At 43.2% G+C, this 20,319-nt stretch overlaps 1 protein-coding gene across 1 annotated transcript; it reads left to right on the forward strand.

The window, feature by feature from the left end:
* Window positions 1–222: 222 nt before the first annotated feature.
* On the forward strand, window positions 223–19,814 carry efnb2a (ephrin-B2a). The gene is made up of 5 exons (XM_053496418.1): window positions 223–1,194; window positions 7,492–7,775; window positions 14,621–14,713; window positions 15,135–15,236; window positions 15,831–19,814. Exons 1-5 carry the CDS (start codon window positions 1,091–1,093, stop codon window positions 16,235–16,237), a joined length of 990 nt encoding a protein of 329 aa, XP_053352393.1. The 5' UTR covers window positions 223–1,090; the 3' UTR covers window positions 16,238–19,814.
* The last annotated feature ends 505 nt before the right edge of the window (window positions 19,815–20,319 follow it).

Below are 20,319 nucleotides of genomic sequence, written 5' to 3' on the forward strand. Positions count from 1 at the left end.
CCGGCACACACACACACATACGCTTGATTCTCTCTTTACAGCCCCTGTTTTTTTTTTTTACCTTTTCGAGTCGTTGCTGAGCGACCGTTTGATTGACAGTCTCATTTCCATTCCACTTCGGCCCTCAGACCAATCAGCAGCGTTGTGGGAGGAGCCATCCTCGCGCGAGCTCCGCCAAATACTGGGAGTCTCAGAAGCGTCGCGGTTTTGAACAGATCGAAGCAGAGTGCAGCAGCAGCAGCAGCATCCGCGCGCGCTCGCTCACTCACTCACTCCTCGTGCACTTTTTCATCTTCGGACCTGCGAGGGCTCGAGCTCGACAACTTTCATCCGATTCATTTTATTTTAGTTTTGTGTGACTTTTCTGTTCTTGTTTCACCCATTTGTCATTAATAATAATAATTATTATTGTTATCATTTCATAATTTTCACTGCATTCGGGTTTTGAACTGGAGCTCGCGCACATTCTCGCGCACTCCTCGCCTTAAACGGAATACCTCGAGCTGCTTTTTGCGCGAGCGAGCTTTTTACGCGCGCCTCTCTCTCTCGCTTTCGCTCTCTCTCTCTCTCTCTCTGAGTGCGTTTGTGTGCGCGCAGTGCTCTTTTTCGGATTTGGTCTCCCTTTACCCCCCGCCCGGTGCAGAAGTGACCGAAGGAGCGGATTAACTTGGTGGAGATGTGTGTACGGAGCTCCGGCGCGGGCGCGCGGCTCGCCTGTCTGTAAGGGATCATGTACCTGTCCTGTTCCTCTACTGGCCCGGCGGAGACAGCTGCACACTAAGATTTACTTTGACCTTTTTTTCATTTTTATTATTAATATATTTTATTATTACTGTTATCATTATTATTTTGACTATCCCCCCGTTTCCTGAATAAGACACTGCTCGGAGCTTTGGATCAGCGCACGCACGATCAGACCGGACTAACCCCCCTCTCTCTCCTCCACCGGGATGCTCTACCCATAGACCCGGGGGTTCGGCTTGTGCTCTTTACTCTCGCACCTGGAGTCGGGATATCAGGATTGTCTCAGGGGCGTTTCTTTTATTCTTGTTCATTTTTTTCCCTGTCGTGTCAAACGGATTTCGAGGTCATGGGGGAGTCTTTGTGGACCTACTACTTTGGGGTGTTGGTACTTGCGTGCAAGGTGAACGCCACCGTACTCGAGTCCATATACTGGAACACGACCAACACCAAGTAAGTCATGCACACACACACACACACACACACAGAGAGAAATACACTTCCAGCACATTTCATTTCTGCATTAAACAACACTCCAGATGTTGTGCTTCTTAATATTCTTTTTTAATTCTAGTTATTTATTTTAGGATCTTAAACATAGTGCGGTTAATGTAATGTAACGTACAGGAGGCCGCGTGTGTGTCTGTGTATGTATGTGTGTGTGTGTGTGTGTAGGCCAAAGTAGACGATTTTACTCTTATAGCGCGCGCACATAAAGTAGGCTATAATTAGCCGCTCTCTCTCTCTCTCTCTCTCTCTCTATACTCACTTCCATCCTTTGCACCCATCCTTTCCCCCCATTTTCCCAGTAGTTTACAAATGCACTTTTTATTATTAATAAGGAATTAGTTCCAGGGTTACGTGATTGCCATGCTAAATTAATTGAGACTTAATTGCAGGCTTATAAATACATTTGAGTAAATGTCGCGCCTGCGAGTCAGCCAATCAACGTCAAGTTGAGCAAAGTTTTTTTTGTATTTAATTTATTCGAAAGTATTTATTATTATTATTATTATTATTATTTAGTATGCAGCTATATGATTAATGCGCGCGCCCATCCATGCAAGGCCTTCCAATAAAATAAAAATAATAGAGAAAGAAAAGGAAAAGTAATTAATATTGAATATATGTAGGCTGTCGTGTTGAAATGTGCGCAGACGACATGCAGTACAAATAAATAACTCGAGTAACGGGGTATGACCTACATATCTACTGTCGTTATTTACATTTTAACAGGGAATCGGAAATCGCATGCACACACACACACACACACACACTCAGCGGGGCCTGCTTTTCTCTCCGACACCCTTTTTTCCACCAACGCAGGTCCGGAGTCGGTGCCCGGTTTCAATCCACTCGTCACATGGGGCTCGTGCTGCATTTCTGCTCACCTACCTGTCTGTCTGTCCGTCCGTCTGTCTGTCTGTAGCAGTGAATGCGGCGCTGCGTCCACGTTCGCTACATCAGTAACAATATTGCTACATCATCAAACGCTGGTCGTCGCCATGGTTACGTCCATACTGTTTAATCTGTTAACTGATCCAGCTCAATCTAAGAATCCAAGTGTTCCAAATTATACATGACAACACATCAACATGTGCCCTAGTTCCTACCCTGTGTAGGCAGAGTTCAGGTCCCATGGTCCATTATTTATTTATTTATTTATTTACTTGCTCTTTTCCCTTTTTAACATTTCTGCAGTCCTGGAGCTGTTAGGAGCTGTTTTTTATTTTGTATTTTTTAGTTTTTAAGAAAGGGAAGTGAAAAGTAAAAATTATCCTAATATTCCCAAAACAGAATTCTACCCCTATTTACCCCGGGGCGACCCGGCCTGCTCCCTCCTCTAATGTAAATGTAAATGGCTGCATTATTGAGTATGGTAGTGTGCGATTTTGAGCAGAAGTGTGTGTGTGTGTGTGTGTGTGTTTTACTTTAATGCATACTACCGTAGTGTGCCGTAGTCTGCTAGACTTTTAACCTGCTTTAACACACACACACACATACACAAACATTATATGAATAATTTAACCTTATCTCTACATTGTAAGAAGCATTACAGTGAGCTGAAGTGCAGCCAGAGAGAGTAGATTAGCAAAGGCTCCATTTAGGCCTTTGTGTGTGTGTGTGTGTGTGTGTGTGTGTGGTTCTAACATTCTGTACATTACCATACTGAGATCATGCTTCACAGTGGTAGTCCTCTAAACTGCATTTATCGATTCGAATATTACTAATAAGCGTACCACATTTATTCACTTCATAAGGAATGTAATTACTTAAGATGTTGTGTGTAGGCTGGGATTTTTATCCCTTCAATCAACCCAACTGGAATGAAGTGAAACGAAAAATAAAATGCGAAGCAATCAGTAATCATGTAAATTAAATAGAAATAAAAGAGAAGCCCCAGCAGGGGTTGAGAGTGACCTTGTGTCCACGCGTTCCCTGAGGGAAAGGCCGTTTAAACGTGTGTGTGTGTGTGTCATGTCCCTGGTGAGTCAAACCCCGAGGCGTCGTGAGTCGAACGTTTAAACGTTTTCTTTTTCTCCTTTCATTGTCTTTTTCATCATGGTGTGAAGTGTAGGAATGTTAACGGCTAGTCTAACGAGGGAGAAACGCAGGACTCATTATCACATAAAAAACAGTCGAATAACCATTCAGTCATTACCTTACAGTTTTTCCTTTTTTCTTTCTTGTTTTTCACCTCCTGCCCTTTTCTGTCTAATCAGTTTTTACACGATGTGTATACGTATGGTATGTATTTCTTTTATTCATATTTATTTCTTATTTGTAAACTTTAATTCTCTTCTAGGGTCAATGGCAGCCGTAAAATGCATTTCACTACATTTCGTACTGTGTATGTTTGTGTATGTGACAAATAAAATTTGAATTTGAATTTGAATTTATGTGTATCACAGATATTTATCATGATTTATGGCCAGACGTTCAATTAATGTTAAAATCAATAGCAGATAAATAGTTTAAGAGGATTATTTGTTTTCCTATTTGCATTAAAGCGCTGCTGAATTGAATGACTAGTCAGATAGATAAAGGACTACAGTCTCACATGTTGTGTTAGCTCCTGTGGAGTTGATCCTGAGTAAACAGTGGTTTAGAGAGAGAAAGCGTGCAAGAGAGAGAGAGAGAGAGACATACAAAATCCTTCTGTCTCTCGAGCTCACCGTCTCTCTTTCCGTCTGCAGATTTGAAGCACATTGTTGTTTCATTTTTAACTGCTGGTGCGTGAGACCTGTAAAGGATCTGCAGCTTCCTTCGTCTTTCCCTCTTTCTCTCCTCCCTCTCCGAATCGTGCCGCTAATCCATTTAGTAGTCGAGGCGGAGAAACAAAAGCGAGGTCTGCTCTACACGTTTTCAGTCAAAGGATGCCCGAGCCCCCCCCCCCTCCTCTCTCTCTCTCTCACCCGTTCCCCTCTCTATCTCTCTCTTTCTCTCTCGCTTTCTCTTTCTCTCTGTCTCTTCATTATGAGATTACATCTCTTCACGAGGCATGGTGGGGCTGCTGACTGGGCCGTGTGTGCATAGCATGTGTGTGTATGTGTGTGTGTGTGTGGAGTCATACACATGCAGATAGTCCATCAGAGACTGATGAATCGGCCATGAATAATAACTACCCCCTAAACCCCCGGCCGCTCTCAACGTTAGAATCACAAGGGAACTCTATTAGCATGTGTATCTGTGAGAAGGAGAGTGTGTGTGTGCGCGCGCGTGTGTGTGGGGAGGGTGGGGGGGTGGGGGGGGGGTTGGAATGGAATGGTGCCTGAGAAGCAACACTAATAGACAGGCATCATTTTTTTTTTATTTTTTTTTTTTTTTAAGTGTTTTAGTCATGCGATGCCACCAGATGAGTCGGATTCCTGCAGGAGAGAGATAAAGCCAGCGAAAGAGAAAGATGAATAGAGAAAGAGAGGGATGAGAGAAAAGTATGGAGGCCCTCATTTCTGATAGGACGCGCTGAAAGGTGGAGAGGGCACGAGAAAGGGAGGGGGGGATTTGGTCGGCAGTTGGAGCGAAAGTTAGGGATTAAAATGGCGGGACGGAGAGAGCGCACCGACCGAGACGCCGACAAAAGCGAGACGGCCGTGTCCTCTGGTGTCTGATGGAGGGAGGAAGAAAGGACTGAGCGTGGATATAGAGTGGCAGACACCGGTGCCCCCGTTCCCCCCCCACCACCACCACCACCACGTGCACATTCCCATCCCCATCCAGCCCCACACAGCGTCTAATCCCAGCATCATTTGTCCCTGGCTTTTGTCCTGAACTTTCTATGACTGTCAATCCGTCCATCTGACTGTTGTTGTGTTTGTGTAGATAATTGAAAGTCGTTCCTTTTCTCTCTCTCTTCTTTCTATCTCTGGAGTTGGGATTAAGCTTCTGTGTTCAGTTCAGATTAAAAAGAAAAAAAAGGACAAAACCATAAGCGGGGAACAGGGTTACGGGGACAGGGGAAGATTTAAGGATTTAAGGACTGTTTTTCACCAAGGCAGAGTGAGAGATGTGGACAAAAAGAAAGGATGTCATCGGGTGAAAAAGAGACCTGACAGGTTTTACTGCAAGCAGGTGTCGTCTTGCGCGTGCGTGTGTGTGTGTGTGTGTGTGTGTGACTCTGACGCGGCTCAAGGAAGTTACGGGACACCCAGAGACTGTAAAAGAAGACACAGAGTGATGAACAGATCTGCTAAAAAAAAAAAAAAAAAAAGACGAAATTTCTCTCCCATCGCAGCGTCTGTTTATCACACCTGGGTTTTGTTTCCCGTCAGCGCTCACATGCGCATGTGAATATGGCTTTTGTTTCGTTTTTTTCCGTAATTTCTTTGGAAACGCTTTAGCTGACAGAAAAGACGTATTTGAAGATCATGGAAGGTGCAAAATGAGAAAGTGAGTCAAACAAGAAGATGAAGATGAGCCACACAGAGAGAGAGAGAGAGAGAGTGTGTGTGTGTGTGTGTGTGTGTCCTCATAAGGCCTGGGATGCGGCAAACTGGTCTCTTTAGACATACTGCTCACACACATGCGCATATATCACAGACTCTCACACTCTTACACACACACACACACACAGGGTGGCTCTGTGGCGTTTGTCGGCAGCTGCGTCCGAGCCGAACGCACGTCTGCCTTTGTCCAGTCTTTCACGTCTGAAACGTTTACAACACCAGCCGTAAAATCTGAGCCGCACAAAAGCGAAGGACGGAGGAACACAAAGAAAGAAGGAAAAACAAAAAAGTGCACCAGGGGTTAAGTGTGTTTTATCGAGTGAGTTAAATCCATTTAAAAACATGAGGCTTTTATACGCTCCTCCATCTTTTTTTTTTTTTTTTTTTTGTGGATATTTTTTTTTTGTGGACTTAGTAGGAGGTCAGGGGTGTAAATAACTCCGGCTCGGGCGACTCCCACGAGCCCGAAACACACTTTAGGGGCGAGTTTGTTTAACCAGCGGGACGTCCCGTATAAAATAAACCCGCTGTAGAAGTAGAAGTACAGTAGGAGCGTGGTGGTGGAGTTTACGTTTACATGTGCGTCGTCATGGCAACATCAATCTGTTGTATAGGAAGAGTTGTGAATAGCTGGTCAGACTTTTATGTGGTAAATATTTTATTGTACGTGTTTTTTATTTATTTTTATTTGCTTTCACCTTGTAGTATTTTAAAAGACAACACTGAAATATAAATATGACGTGGCTTATTTTCCTGCCACTTTATTATCATAAGTAACAGGATGTGATGTCGTTTTTCCATCAACGGCATTTAAAAGCAGCTCGCTCTCTTTCGAGAGATCAAATCGACCGGCGTACGTGCATGAACGTACAGTAGAATTTTCTCTGTGTGTGTGTGTGTGTGTGTGTGTTTCCCCACACCCGAACAGATAGCATTCAGAATGAGTTGTTGACCGAAACCTGATTTGGCATCATGTTTGCCCTGATAACCCAGACAATATAGTTGACCGTGTATGGCATCAAAGTGAGGGTGTATATTTGGCCCCACACACACTCACACACTCACACACACACGTATACTTGTTCTTGCTTATCCAAATAGAACAGTGCTAAGATAAAGGCAGGACGGAGAGATAGAGATCTGGTGCGGGAAGCTTTTATTTTGTGCCGCCGATTTTTACAAGACGCTTTGCATGACCGGATCTGTCAGCGAGATAGCGGTGTCAGGCAGCCATCTGCACATGTAACACCTCACACACACTCACATGGACATACACATACACTCGAACACACTCTCACACACACACACACGCATGCACGCGTACTGAGACATCCATTTGGAGTGGGAATGTGCTCTTAGACCAGCCCCAGGAACGGTGTGTGTGTGTGTGTGTGTGTGTGTGGGAGGGGAGTCTATGCATCTTTACATGTGGTCCCATTTTCTCATGATGTCATTAAGTGTCTCCACCTAGGTGCCTGGCATCCCACCAGCTTAGAGTTGTATACACACTCACAACACATCATTGTGTTTTTTCCCATCTGCCTCTGCCAAGCAAAATGTTTTTTAACTTTTATTTTTCCGCATCGCAAGGTCATCAGACTCGCTCGGGCGTTCCGAACCCGTCCTTGTTATCCATAATAACGCATCAATAATTGATCAGGGCTCGCTAAATTATTAAGCGCTCAGCTGGTTTGTTTTAGATCATAACCGTGTTTAAATAAGACTAACCGTTGTTTTTTTTTTTCTCTTTCTTTTCTTCTGTCTGCTTTTTTTTTTTTTTTTTTTTTTGGTTTCCTCTGCACAGGTTTGTTCAAGGTCAGGGTTTAGTCCTCTACCCTCAGATCGGCGATAAAATGGACATCGTGTGTCCGCGGATCGAGGGCGGCTCCATGGACGGAGTCGAGTACTACAAACTCTACATGGTTCCTCGCGAGCAGCTGGACTCGTGCACGGTGACCAAAGCCGACACGCCGCTGCTGAACTGCGTCAAACCCGACCAGGACGTCAAGTTCACTCTCAAGTTCCAGGAGTTCAGTCCCAACCTCTGGGGCCTGGAGTTCTTCAGAGGCAAAGACTACTACATCATCTGTGAGTACCGCACCCGATCACGTCGAACCGTCCCGTGTTCGGACTGAACGCAGCGTCTTGTTGTGGCTGTTGCTTGTGTTGTGATTTTGAAATCAGATGAGAAGATTCAGGGTAGTGAACGCACTGTAAGGTTATTCTAGGAGACTTAGGGTTCGGGGCAGTGGACACCCATCTACACACACACACACACACACACACACATACACCCATTACGGGCAATTTGGGAACACCAGTTATCCTAATCTGTGTGCACGTCTTTGGACTGTGGGAGGAAACCGGAGAACCTGGAGGAAACCCACCGAGCACGGGGAGAACATGCACACTCCACACACACAGACCACAAGGAAGTTCATTTATAAACTTCGGATTATTGTTAGATACGTAGTGGTGGAAATAATTAAAGGTAAAAAAAAAATACACTTATATATACTACAGCAAAAAAAGAGCAAATATAAGTAGATTTCTTTACAATTAAAATAATATGGATTTATATATATATATATATATATTTATTTATTTATTTATTTTTTGTGTACTGTGTATATATACATACAGTATATATAAAAAAATTCTTAAGTAATAACAACAACAATAATAATTACGGTTTGACTACTGGCGGGCTTTTTATTATAATATAATTGTTTTACTTTATTAATAAAGTTAGTTATAAAAAAAAGTAAATAAGGCTGATGAATTAAAAAAAATAATAAAAAAAAATCACTGATTATTCTTTACGATTTAAACGGCGAGAGTTAACTATTAAACGTTTCTTTATTCAAACGTATTTATCGAGGCTAAAAGCAAAAAACTGTACAAATGATCTCATTTAAAGGATTTTGCTTATATTTATTTATCACCTGAAAATTATTGTCAACAATTAACAAATACTTGCAATAAATTATCAAATACAAAAAAACTATACACATCTACATAAATTCCCGACTGTTTGCGTCGCACAGGTTGGTGCCGCGGTTCCGATGTGATTGTCATGCGATTTTCATCCAAGTTTTATTGTTTTCAGAGACTCAAATCCAACTTTCCTAAAACATTAAGTTTATTATTTGAAATAAAACCTATTAAATATTAAATACTATTAAATAAATAATAGTAAAAAATAAGGGAAGCTAAATCTGACCGATCAACATTTCCATCTTTAATCTGCGACACGTTACTGGTGTAATATTTATAATCCCGTCTCCATGATGGTGTGTACTGGAGTAGCATTGCCTCGTCACCCCGACGTGCCCCCGCGGCCGAGAGCAGCGGGAGAGGTGAGATGTACATGGGCCGTGTGCCGAGTTGACCCCCGAGGGACTCCAGTTACCGCTTCAGCTCGCCACCGCAGGCTTGTGGTCACACCTTCTGCCCGGGAATAAACCAGCGCTGAGCCGCGGGCTCTTCACCGTGCACACACTCGCACCGACACGTGGGAAAATACAGGAGCCGCACAATAAAGCGTCGGCCGACTGAAACACGCTGTTCACACACACACACACACACACACACACACACATACACACACACACACACACGCTCTTCTTGACTGCTTGGAAAAAACTTCACTCCTAACTCACAGAGGAGGAAATTCAATTTTGCTGCTCAGGCAAATTCAGCCCTTTCTCTCTCTCTCTCTCTCTCTCTCTCTCTCTCTCTCTCTCTCTCTCTCGCTCGTTCATTCCGGGCCTCTCGTCCCGAACACGCGCCGGTGCAGGAGCGGAGAATCACACGAGCGAAGGGGAGACGGAGAAGAGCGCAGCTGAAGAAACGGCCCATTTTTCTCCATTGGAAATGTTAATTGCTTCTTTCTCTCTCGCACAATGATACCCTGCAGCTGGAGAATTGCGTACGTGTGTGTGTGTGTGTGTGTGTGTGTGTGTGTGTGTGTGTGTGTTGGGGGGAGAGAGTGTGATTTTTGTGTTCTGTGAACTTGCTGAAGAAGGAATCGAGTTTTTGGCCTCAGCGTTCAATAAGTCATTAATGCAATAGTTTAATCCTAATGTTTGGGTTTACAGGAGGGGTAGACAGCGAGACAGACTGAGCGCGAGACAAACTGATGGTGCGACAGGCGCACAGACAGCGAGACAGGCATATAGACAGCGAGACAGGCATATAGACAGCGAGACAGGCATACAGACGCACAGACAAACTAAAAGTTAGACAGAGACAAGTGTTAAGACAGATAGACAGCTAGGCAAAATAATACTGCGACAGACTTACATTGAGACTTAGGTCGAGACAGACAGGCAGTGAGAAAGACAGACGGGCAGCGAGACAGACGGGCAGCGAGACAGACGGGCAGCGAGACAGACAGTGTACAATCTGTAAGCAAATAAAAAGAAACTGTGCGCTTATTAGTCTGTCTGTCACCATAGAGTCATGTGCAGTAAAAACCTGGATTACTTGTGCAAACTGTATGCAAACTGTGAGTGTGTGCATGTGTTCAGGTGTGTGTGTGTGTGTTTGTGTGTTCAGGTGTGTGTGTGTGTTCAGGTGTGTGTCTGTCAAGCCTTGAAAAGGGCACTCCTATTGTTTATCAGCAAACTGCCATGATTGAGGCTTTGGTTGTGTGTGTGTGTGTGTGTGTGTTTGTATGCATGTGTGTGTGCATGTGCCCATGCGTGTGTATATATACGTGTGTGTGAATTTAGATTAAGTTGAGCTAATGTTGTCTGACAGACAGTGAGAGCTGGGAACTAAAAGAGAGACTGAGGAACACGATCTAAATATGGAGAGAGAGACGAGAGACCGAGACGGAGACCGAGACGGAGAGAGAGGGAGACAGAGAGAGAGGGAGAGAGGGACGCTGAGTGATTGAACAGAGAGAGAAAATGAGAACGAGAGGACAGAGGCGGCATTTCTAACGCTGAATAAGAGAGCGAAAGGAATTCCATCAGCGGTGTAATTACTTTTTGTCTGTTTAAATTATGACAGGCCTCGTCAGACAGCGTGTGTGTGTGTGTGTGTGTGTGTGTGTGTGTGTGTGTGTGTGTGTGTGTGTGTGTGTGTTGGGATTAGGTGGGTATGAGTGTGGGAAGGGTATTAGGGTCTCTGTGTGTGTGTGTGTGTGTGTGTGTGTGTGTGTGTGTGTGTGTGTGTATGTGTGTGAGACGTCTGTAAAAGGACCTGGCTTGACAGGTGAAGACGTCCTCACGCTGTGTGGTTTATACCTCGTGGTGTTTGTTTTGTCCTTCAGATATCTTTTTTTCCCCTCAAAAACTTTTCTCGCGCGCGCGCGCGTGTGTGTATGTGTGTGTGTGTGTGTGTCTTCGGTCTTCCGTGTTCCCGCTCAGCTGTTCCCACAGAGCACAGACGGCAGGACGAGGAACAGCAGACGGAACGCGAGGACATCACCAGAACCACGGAAGAATCTAAAAACACGCGATGTCACACTAATGAGAGGAAGCAAAAAGTGTAACAGTGCAGTTTGTTAGAAGAAAAAGAAAAAGTGCACAGTGTCCTCTCACAATACTCAGAAAGTACTGCGTGTGTGTGTGTGTGTGTGTGTGTGTGTGTGTGTGTGTGTGTGTGTGTGTGGACAGGTGGAGAGTTGCACTGGCATCGACAGCAAGCAGGTGTGAGGGTCAGAGCTACACTCAGTTATGTGTGTGTGTGTGTGTGTGTGTGTGTGTGTGTGTGTGTGTGAAATCGATGCCGTCTCTTATTAGTGTCGGTGCTCATTAGAAGCACACGGGCTGAAGGCTCGGCGACCCCGGTGCCATGGAGATCGGGTCACTCTGCCTCGTATCGAGTCCAGCTCATAACCACGTCATTAATATCATCGCTCGATCAGAGTGTGTGTGTGTGTGTGTGTGTGTGTGTGTGTGTGTGTGTGTGTGTGTGTGTGTGTGCGTGACATTTATTCTTTAGAGAAAATGCTAGGGATTACTTTTTATATTTTTATAAACCAGAGTCACATATATTTCTGCGCGAGTGTGTGCGCGAGTGTGTGCGCGAGTGTGTGCGCGAGTGTGTGCGCGAGTGTGTGTGTTCACCATCAGTGCTTGTCACTTCTACAGTCCTGAGTGCTTTATCATTATCGTGCTTATATGATTTTTTGTCTTCCATGACCAAAGTCTTTCTCTATGGTGTGTGTGTGTGTGTGTGTGTGTGTGTGTGTGTGTGTGTGTGTGTGTGTGTGTGAGAGAGTGAGTAAGTGTGTTACGAGGCTAATTTGCACTCCGTAGGGGCCAGATGGCTGAGCAGTGAGAGCTAGTCTAAGAAAATGGAGCTGAAAATGTGCACGGACGTTTGACTGATTGCAGACACATAGCGTTAGACGTTCTGCGTCTCTCTCTCTCTCTCTCTCTCTTTATCGTTGCGTCTCAGCTCTCTTTTTCTCTCTGTCTTTGTCTCTGTATTTTTCTCTTTTTGTCATCTTTTTTTCTTTGGTCCGTTGTTTTCTTTATCGTTTCTCTATCTGTCTCTTTTTCCTGCTGTCTTTTCTCTCTTTTTTCCTCCTGTGTCTGTCTCTGTCTTTTTCTCTATCATATTTTCTCCCTGTCTTTTTTTTCATTTTTCCTACTTTGTCCCTGTCTTTTTCTTTCTGCCTTTTTTGCCGTCCTCTTGTCTTTTTTCCCCTTTTATTGCATAAATGGCAACGTGCAACACTTTCTGTCTCTGTTCCTTTATCCAGCTTCTTCAAGTGTGTGAGCAGGATACACACACACACACTGATGGTCTCAGGTCTAACCCCTTATGATCCCAGCGTGTGTGCGTGTGTGTGTGTGTGTGTGTGTGTCTCCTGCTCCAGCCCGGTCTGTTGTTGGTATAAGAAGCTGAATCCTACACCCCGTACACGCTCGCCGTGTGTTTGTTCGTCTCGTGCGAGAGATCGTGAGCGCGTGTTACAACTGGATTTATGAAATCAAATCAGCTAAGCTATTAAGAAGCTTTCCGTCTAAGAGACTCGTCTCCAACGAAGCACTAAAATGCTGAAGGTTAGAGAGAGAGGAGAGAGAGAGACAGGAATTCATTTCTAAAGAAAAGAAAAACAAAAGGAAACTAATTGAAGTTGGAAGGAAAGACCATGACGGGGAGAGAGACACGGGGACGGGGAGAGAGACACGGGGACGGGGAGAGAGACACGGGGACGGGGAGAGAGACACGGGGACGGGGAGAGAGACACGGGGACGGGGAGAGAAACCTGATTTTTAATTGCCCTCATACTAACAGTCATGGTCAACATGGGGACCTCTACACCCCTCTACACTCCCTCTCTCTCTCTCTCTCTCTCTCTCTCTCTCTCTCTCTCTCTCTCTCTCTCACCTCTTTTTCTGTGAACACAGGCAACAGTGATCTGGACTAAGGCCAAACACTAAAGCCCCTGGCAGCTCGTTACTTCTGTGTTACTGACCTGATAGACTGCAAGCCGCTAGACACACACACACACACACACACACACACACACGTCTAGAAAACCCATGCAGATTTAGGGAGCCATAGCGTGAGGCTGAACACATTCATGCTTCACCACCTGACATTATCACACACTTATTTACCTCCAGCTATATTGATTGATTAAATGATTGATTAATCGATTGATTCTGTATTTATTCTAAATTGCTCAAAGGAACGAAATTGCTCGACTGCAAACTCCTTTCAGTTAAAGGAACAAAAATCACAGAACGTCAAGAGACAGGAAATGATTATAGCAGTAAAAAAAAAAAACAGAATATAAAAATATAGAAAGAAAACAGAGAGTGTGTGTGTGTGTGTGGATGGTCATGTGATTTTTACAAAATAAATGAAAACCGTAAAGAGAACAAATGAAACGGCGAACCCTTTGAAGTGCATGTTGATGATGATGTTTATTATTATTATTATTATTATTATTATTGTTGTTGTTGTTGTTGTTGGTTATTTGTATATTTGCCATGATTTACATATTATTAATCTTTACACAACGATTTTTTGATACATTGTTTCTGTTGGTCAGGTTAAGTCCTATTGACACTAATATACGACAAATAAAGAAGCAAAACTAAGTTTAAATGATAACATTATATGGATACTGTTATCATTTAATTATCATCATTAATCTATAACTAAAAAAACGATTATTAATAATATTGAGAATGTTGTATCATAATTTAACTATAAACAATAACAATAACAATAATAATAATAATTATAAAAAAAATTTTTGCCATGTTGTCATCATTTAAATACTACGAGTTCATAATCAAATAATTTGTAAATTAATAAATTAATAAATAAACAAATTCTAGTAATAATAATAATAATAATAATACAATAGTTAGTGCCATGATGTTATGTTTGTCATAAATTATAATTTTGAATTCATAAATAAATAAATAAATAAATAAAACTACTCCTAATTCTTTTACTACTACTACTACTACTAATAATAATAATAATATTTATTTTTCATAATATATATTTTAATAATAATAACTGCAGTGCTACACTATAATGTAACAATTGCTAATGTTAAAATTAATAATAATTCTAACAATAATAATAATAATAATAATTCACTCCTTTGATGTTTTTTATGGAATATTTTTACCTTTTTATTAACAGAAGCTTACGAACAATCTAGCTGAAAAACATGCTAGTATGAGTGTTGATGTCAGCAGCCGGACAGAACCATCAGCCAATAAGATAACGAGTGTAAACGTAACACAGCGCGCTACTGCCACCAAAGTAAACTCAGTGATCTATAGCGAGGGTGTAAAGGCGTATGGGGGTGTAAAGGCCGGGGGAAGTCTCCTGCTGCGTAGCTTTAGCACGTGCGCATGAACGAGCCATTTGTTTATTTGATTTTACACAAATGCGCACCATGTGATCTACAGTCATGTGACCTCGTCTTCTGTGTCTTTCAGCGACGTCGAACGGCACCATGGAGGGCCTGGAGAACCAGGAAGGAGGCGTCTGCAAAACAAAGTCCATGAAAATCGTCATGAAGGTCGGACAGAGTGAGTAGATCCTCTCCAGACATCTCTCTCTCTATCTTACTGTGTGGGCGGGGTTCACGTGACACCGGCGTGACGCGGAGCGGGAGTCTTTGTGTCCTCGAGACCCCGCCCTGTAATTACTGATTAATTACAGGCACAATGATTTTTAACAGGTCACACCTACGCTGTTTCCCTATCTCTCCATCACTCAGCATTCTCTCCCTCTGTCTCACACACACACACACACACACACACACACACAATGCTGAAGGTCACCGAAGCACCCTCGACTGCCTGCTACAATAATTGCTACACACACTTAACACATAATACACACCCTAATGCATGGTTTTACACACACACACATACTTATTCATCACGGTTCTGCTGCTGATTGTGATCTTTGTCTCTCTTTTTTTTTTCTCTCTCTCTCTCAATCCAGACCCATCTGACCCACTTCCTCCTAAAGAGTATCCCACCAAACACCCGCCCAAACACATAGACCCGGGCAAGGACAAATCCAATGAAGTGCTCGACAAATCAGGTGGGTTACACACACACACACACACACACACACACACACACACACACACAGACGCTATGTTTTTTTTCCCTGGTAGTGTGTCGTAATTAAATGTCGCCAGTAAAAGTATATAAACCTGATTCCCTGTAATCATCTCCGCTCTGTCTTCTTCTCTCTCAGAGCTTAGCTCTTTAAACATCACTATAAGTGTTCTCGCATTGCCAAATCCTCCTGACACAAAAACAACGTGCCTGTGTTATGGAGACACACACACACACACGCACACACACTCTGCATACCTCAGCATCTCTCTCTCTCGCTCTACCCCCCGCTCTCCTTTCTTCCATCCCTTCCAAAAGGCAGCATATGGGTGTCAAAGTCATTTGAGTGGAGTGTCTTAGGCAGCATAATCCGCTTGTAAAGCAGCCCAGAGCACGAGCAGTCGGTCCAGCGGGTCCCTCAAGCCCCGGAAAACATAACGCCTCTGAATATATCGAACACGTTTCAACACAAAACGATATTTCCCGACGTGAATTGAATTAAGTAGGGAACTTATTTAGATGTGAATGTGTTGTCCTTGTACGCGCCTTGACGCAATCCGGTCTCTCTCCGCAGGAATGTCCCATCACGAGGGCGAGACGGTCGACGGCGGCAGCGGAGGCAAATCGTCGTCGGTGATCGGCTCCGAGGTGGCGCTATTCGCCGGCGTGGCTTCGGCCTGCGTGATCGCCATCGTCGTGGTGGCCATGCTGGTAGTCCTGCTGCTCAAGCACCGGCGGCGCCACGGCAAGCACTCGCCCCCTCACACCACCACGCTCTCGCTCGGCTCGCTAGCCACGCCCAAAAGAGGCGGCGGCAACAACAACGGTTCGGAGCCCAGCGACATCATCATCCCGCTGAGGACGGCCGACAGCGTGTTCTGCCCGCACTACGAGAAAGTGAGCGGCGACTACGGCCACCCCGTCTACATCGTCCAGGAGATGCCTCCCCAGAGCCCCGCTAACATCTACTACAAGGTCTGAAAAAGGACTAAGGACTAACTTTGAACTTTGACCCTGTCGCCCCCCCCCCTCAACGAATCAGCCCCTCCCTATAGGTGGGCGGGTAAACCAAGCTCACTCTGCGCCTCTTCTCGTGGCTGTCGTTCAAAAACAAACAAAAAAAAATGTGTTTTTTTTTTAATTTTTTTTCTGAATATTCCTTATTATTCTTCAGTGTAGAGTTTTGAGCGGTGAGGCTGCTGCTTTTCAAACCCCCTCACGATCAGTAACGAAAAAAAAAAAGAAAAGAGAAACACGTGCACTAAATGATGAGTGTCTGTGAGGCGGGGGTGTGTTTGGGGCCCGCGGCGAGGGGACGAGGGGGACTCTCCTGATGAGGAGAAAGGACAAAATGAGAGTAAAGTGACTCAATGGGGGGAAAAAAGAGTAAAAATCAAGGAACACCGAGTGCGAACTGGTGCCTGGTTCATCGGTCACAGATACAGGAAGTGGACTTTAAGGATACGGGACGCGCTGTCGGACCTTAACACGGACATCACCTGTTTCGCTCGCCTTTTTCGGTCTTTATTTTTTTTTTTTTCCATTCTTTTCCACCCTCCCTTCATCTCTGAAAAAAAAAAAACAACAACAATCCTTCTTTTATCTCCTGCAAAGTGACTCTCACAATCGTTACTTGAAGGCTTTGCGTATGCTCACGTGTCTTACTCGCATTTCTCTCCGTCATTCCCGATATGGCTCATGTGCAGATTCGTTCGATAGATCTAGGTATTGTCATAGAGATCCTGTTGTGCTGGTTAAGTCGTGCTGTTTGTACGTTGTTTGGGACTCGCACACACACACACACGCACACATACACAAACACACACTGACATCATACACATTTCATTCGTCTTAGTTCGAAGCCAAGGGCTAAAAGGAGAGCAGAAAGGGAAGAAGAAAAATTATATATAATGGAGGCTTAGGGGGAGGATGTGAACACAAGCAGCACTTTTTTTTTTTTTTTTGAAAGAAAGAAAAAGAAAAAAAAATCCTACCACCTGGCCCATATCACACATACACACACGTATACATACAAACCAGAGGAAACCATGCTCACGAAACATTTATCACCACCGTCAGCCCTTTGTGATGAACTGGTGCCGTCATACTCATGCAAAAGCACAGGGTCATCTGTCGCGTCGCTATTAGCATAATTATTATTATTATTATTATTATTGTTTACGTTTTTTAATGAAACAGAAAACTTAATTAACATTTTTGTTACGTCTATGATTTTGTTTAGTTGTACATTAAAATGGATGGAGATAAAAAAAAAAAAACATGGATTCTAACAGAAAGAAGTAGACAGAATTTATTTATGATACACAGAGCACACACAAATGGCCAGGCAGATATTAGGAACTTAGGAAACAGGAACATTATGCAAACGTAAACCCTTTTTTTGTTTTGTTTTGTTTGATTTTTTTTTTTTAATTTTATTTTAGCAAACCCATTTCCACCAAATGCGATCGATCCTTCACAAATAGTTGCCTTTGGAACCGTTACACGTAGTGACGCGGACGGCCAGGAAAAGGGGCAGCTTGGGAAAGAAGGCTGGAGAGAAAACAGCATGTTGGGTTTAAAATAGCTGAAAGGAATGAGAAGGAAGGGCCAGAACGAGTCTGGAGGAAAGGCGAGGATAAACTAAACCGGCTCCTCTAGCCTGGCTGTCTTGTTTGATGAGGCTCAGAGAGGTTTGGGTTAAATTAGGCCCCTGATGTGGGATGCAGGGCAGCGGACAAGAGTTATGAAGCCGCGTGGAGGCTAAAATTGTGAAAAGCAGAAAAGTTTTTGAGAGATTGAACACCAAGACAGGGAGGAAGTAGGCAGTCAGAGTGTACGGCTGCACCCGCAGGGACCGACTGGGCGGGTTCCCGTTTCCCACAGTCCTCGACGTACTGGTTCCACCAGCTCTCACGAGAAACCCCTTCTGGTTAGTGTAACGGCGTGTGTGTGTGTGTACTGTATGTGTGTGGTTGAACCTTTTTCACATTTCAGACTATTTGTGTATCTCTCTCATCCACACATCGTCACACATCGATAAGGTTCACCTGAGATTTGCGATCACACTCGAGATCGGGCCGCGGGTCGCCACGGTTACGTATTGTTCTTTTTTTTTTTTTTTATTCTATTCATTTCCATATGTTTTCACGGAGATTGTCGCAATCTCACCAAGAAGCCAAGCCTTGTGGGATCTGAGGTTTGTGCCTCTGTAAGAGGCCGCAAAATAAGCAAATATGCAATTTTTATTTATTTTTGTAACAATTGAGAGACAAAAAAAAAAAATGAAATGCTTACACCTATGGAAAAAAAAAAGTGTTCTTATCCACTGAGTGAAATTAAACAAAAACAATACAACATAAACAAAACGACACAATCCTGTTGTGTTTCCTTTTTTTCTGAAATAGTATTCTTTTTTATAAAGCAGATTTCTTTCTTTCTTTATGTGTGTTTTGATTTTTTTAACTTCGTCCAGTAGATTTAAGGTAAACTGTGAAAACACTTACACAAATTTGAGCAGTTGCTTTGAAACTTGTATTACAGGATACACACACTCACACACACACACACACACTCACACACATATGCCAGTGTTTGGTTGCTGTCTGATATGGAACTAAAAAAAAAATGACAATCTTCTTAGTTTCTTTCAATCTGAAGGTCGCTTTTAACTCCACGGCTCGCAGACGTTCTTGTGAAACTGTAACCCGCGGAATGAGATTGGGCCAGCCGGGCCGCGCTCGGAAGCGCGGATGTTTGTGAAACGCGGAGTGAAGCGTCTTCAGGCTACTGTAAAATTAAAATGCCTTGCTCGTTTCGTCATCCCGAGTTCAGATGACTCAGTAATTCTTTTTTGCACCGTACACCTGTAGGTAAGAAAGCTGTAAATACATTTATGTTTGTATTGTATATGGATCCCTGGTTTAAACGATAGCCTTATACACGTTTTCGTTTGTTTTTTTTAAGTAAAGTAAATAAAACAAAAAAAATGTGGGGGTTGACACAGAAAAACACAAACTACTACTTTTTTTGGTGAATAGATCGTGTAAATATGGACAACAGACCCAACGTAACATTTTTTTATAAACACATGGTAAGACGTTTTGTATAAAATTGGAATTGAAATTTTTTGCTATGTATTTTAGCTAGCGCTCGTCGGAAATCCTCAGCCGTTCCCTGAAGCCCCGCCCCCTTTTTGCACTGTTTCCATGGTAATTTGGTTTTATTATTTAATAAATAAAAATAATTAAAAAAAGAAACAAAATGAAAGAAGAGAGTTTGCCAAACCGACTGCTGCATATTTGTGCCATACGTGTGTAACATAGATATTTATTTAATTAGTTCTTTGGGTTTTTTTTTTTTTTTTTGTATTTGACTTCATTTCTGTCCAGTTTGTATGCAAATTCAGTATTACGGTTGGGTTTGTCTTAACTCGCACTTCCCGTTTGTCCGTCTGTCGCTGTGGTTCTCCCAGTGGCCGTAGCTCCACCCCCATCGATTTCCCTTCCCTTCCAGTGAGATCTGGTCAGGCCGTGAAACAGTAAAAAAAAATTAAAAATTAAGAAAGAAAGAAATGACACACACCTACACACACATTCCACCAGTCTGTTACAAACTGAAAATGTTTTTTAATAAAATGTTTTTCCTATGGAACTTCCCAGTTGTTCTTGCTTTCTTTATAAGACAGTGTCGACTATAAGTGAGTTACGTTATAGTTCCTACGCCAGGGGTTCTGTAGCTTGTTTTTGCAGCTAGGGGACTGCTTTAGCAATAAAATCGGCTCATGGTGTTTTGCAGGGCAGCTTGTTTCTGAGTTACTGAGGTTCGATATAAACCCACAAATCTCCAGCAAGCAGTCAAACAGCTTTATAACTTTCAGGACGCTCTCATAAATATAATAACTTTGATAACCCTGGTTTGTAAAATGGACTGCTGAAACTAAAATGCAAAATAAAAAAATAAAAAAATTAAACACCACAATAAACTCCGGATCCCAGCATATTTTTACACAGTTAAGGTCAGAAGATTTAATATTTCTGGAACCAAAAGAAAGTAGAAATTTT

Source organism: Clarias gariepinus, chromosome 5, assembly GCF_024256425.1.
Source record: "Clarias gariepinus isolate MV-2021 ecotype Netherlands chromosome 5, CGAR_prim_01v2, whole genome shotgun sequence".
NCBI classification, from domain to species: Eukaryota; Metazoa; Chordata; class Actinopteri; order Siluriformes; family Clariidae; genus Clarias; species Clarias gariepinus.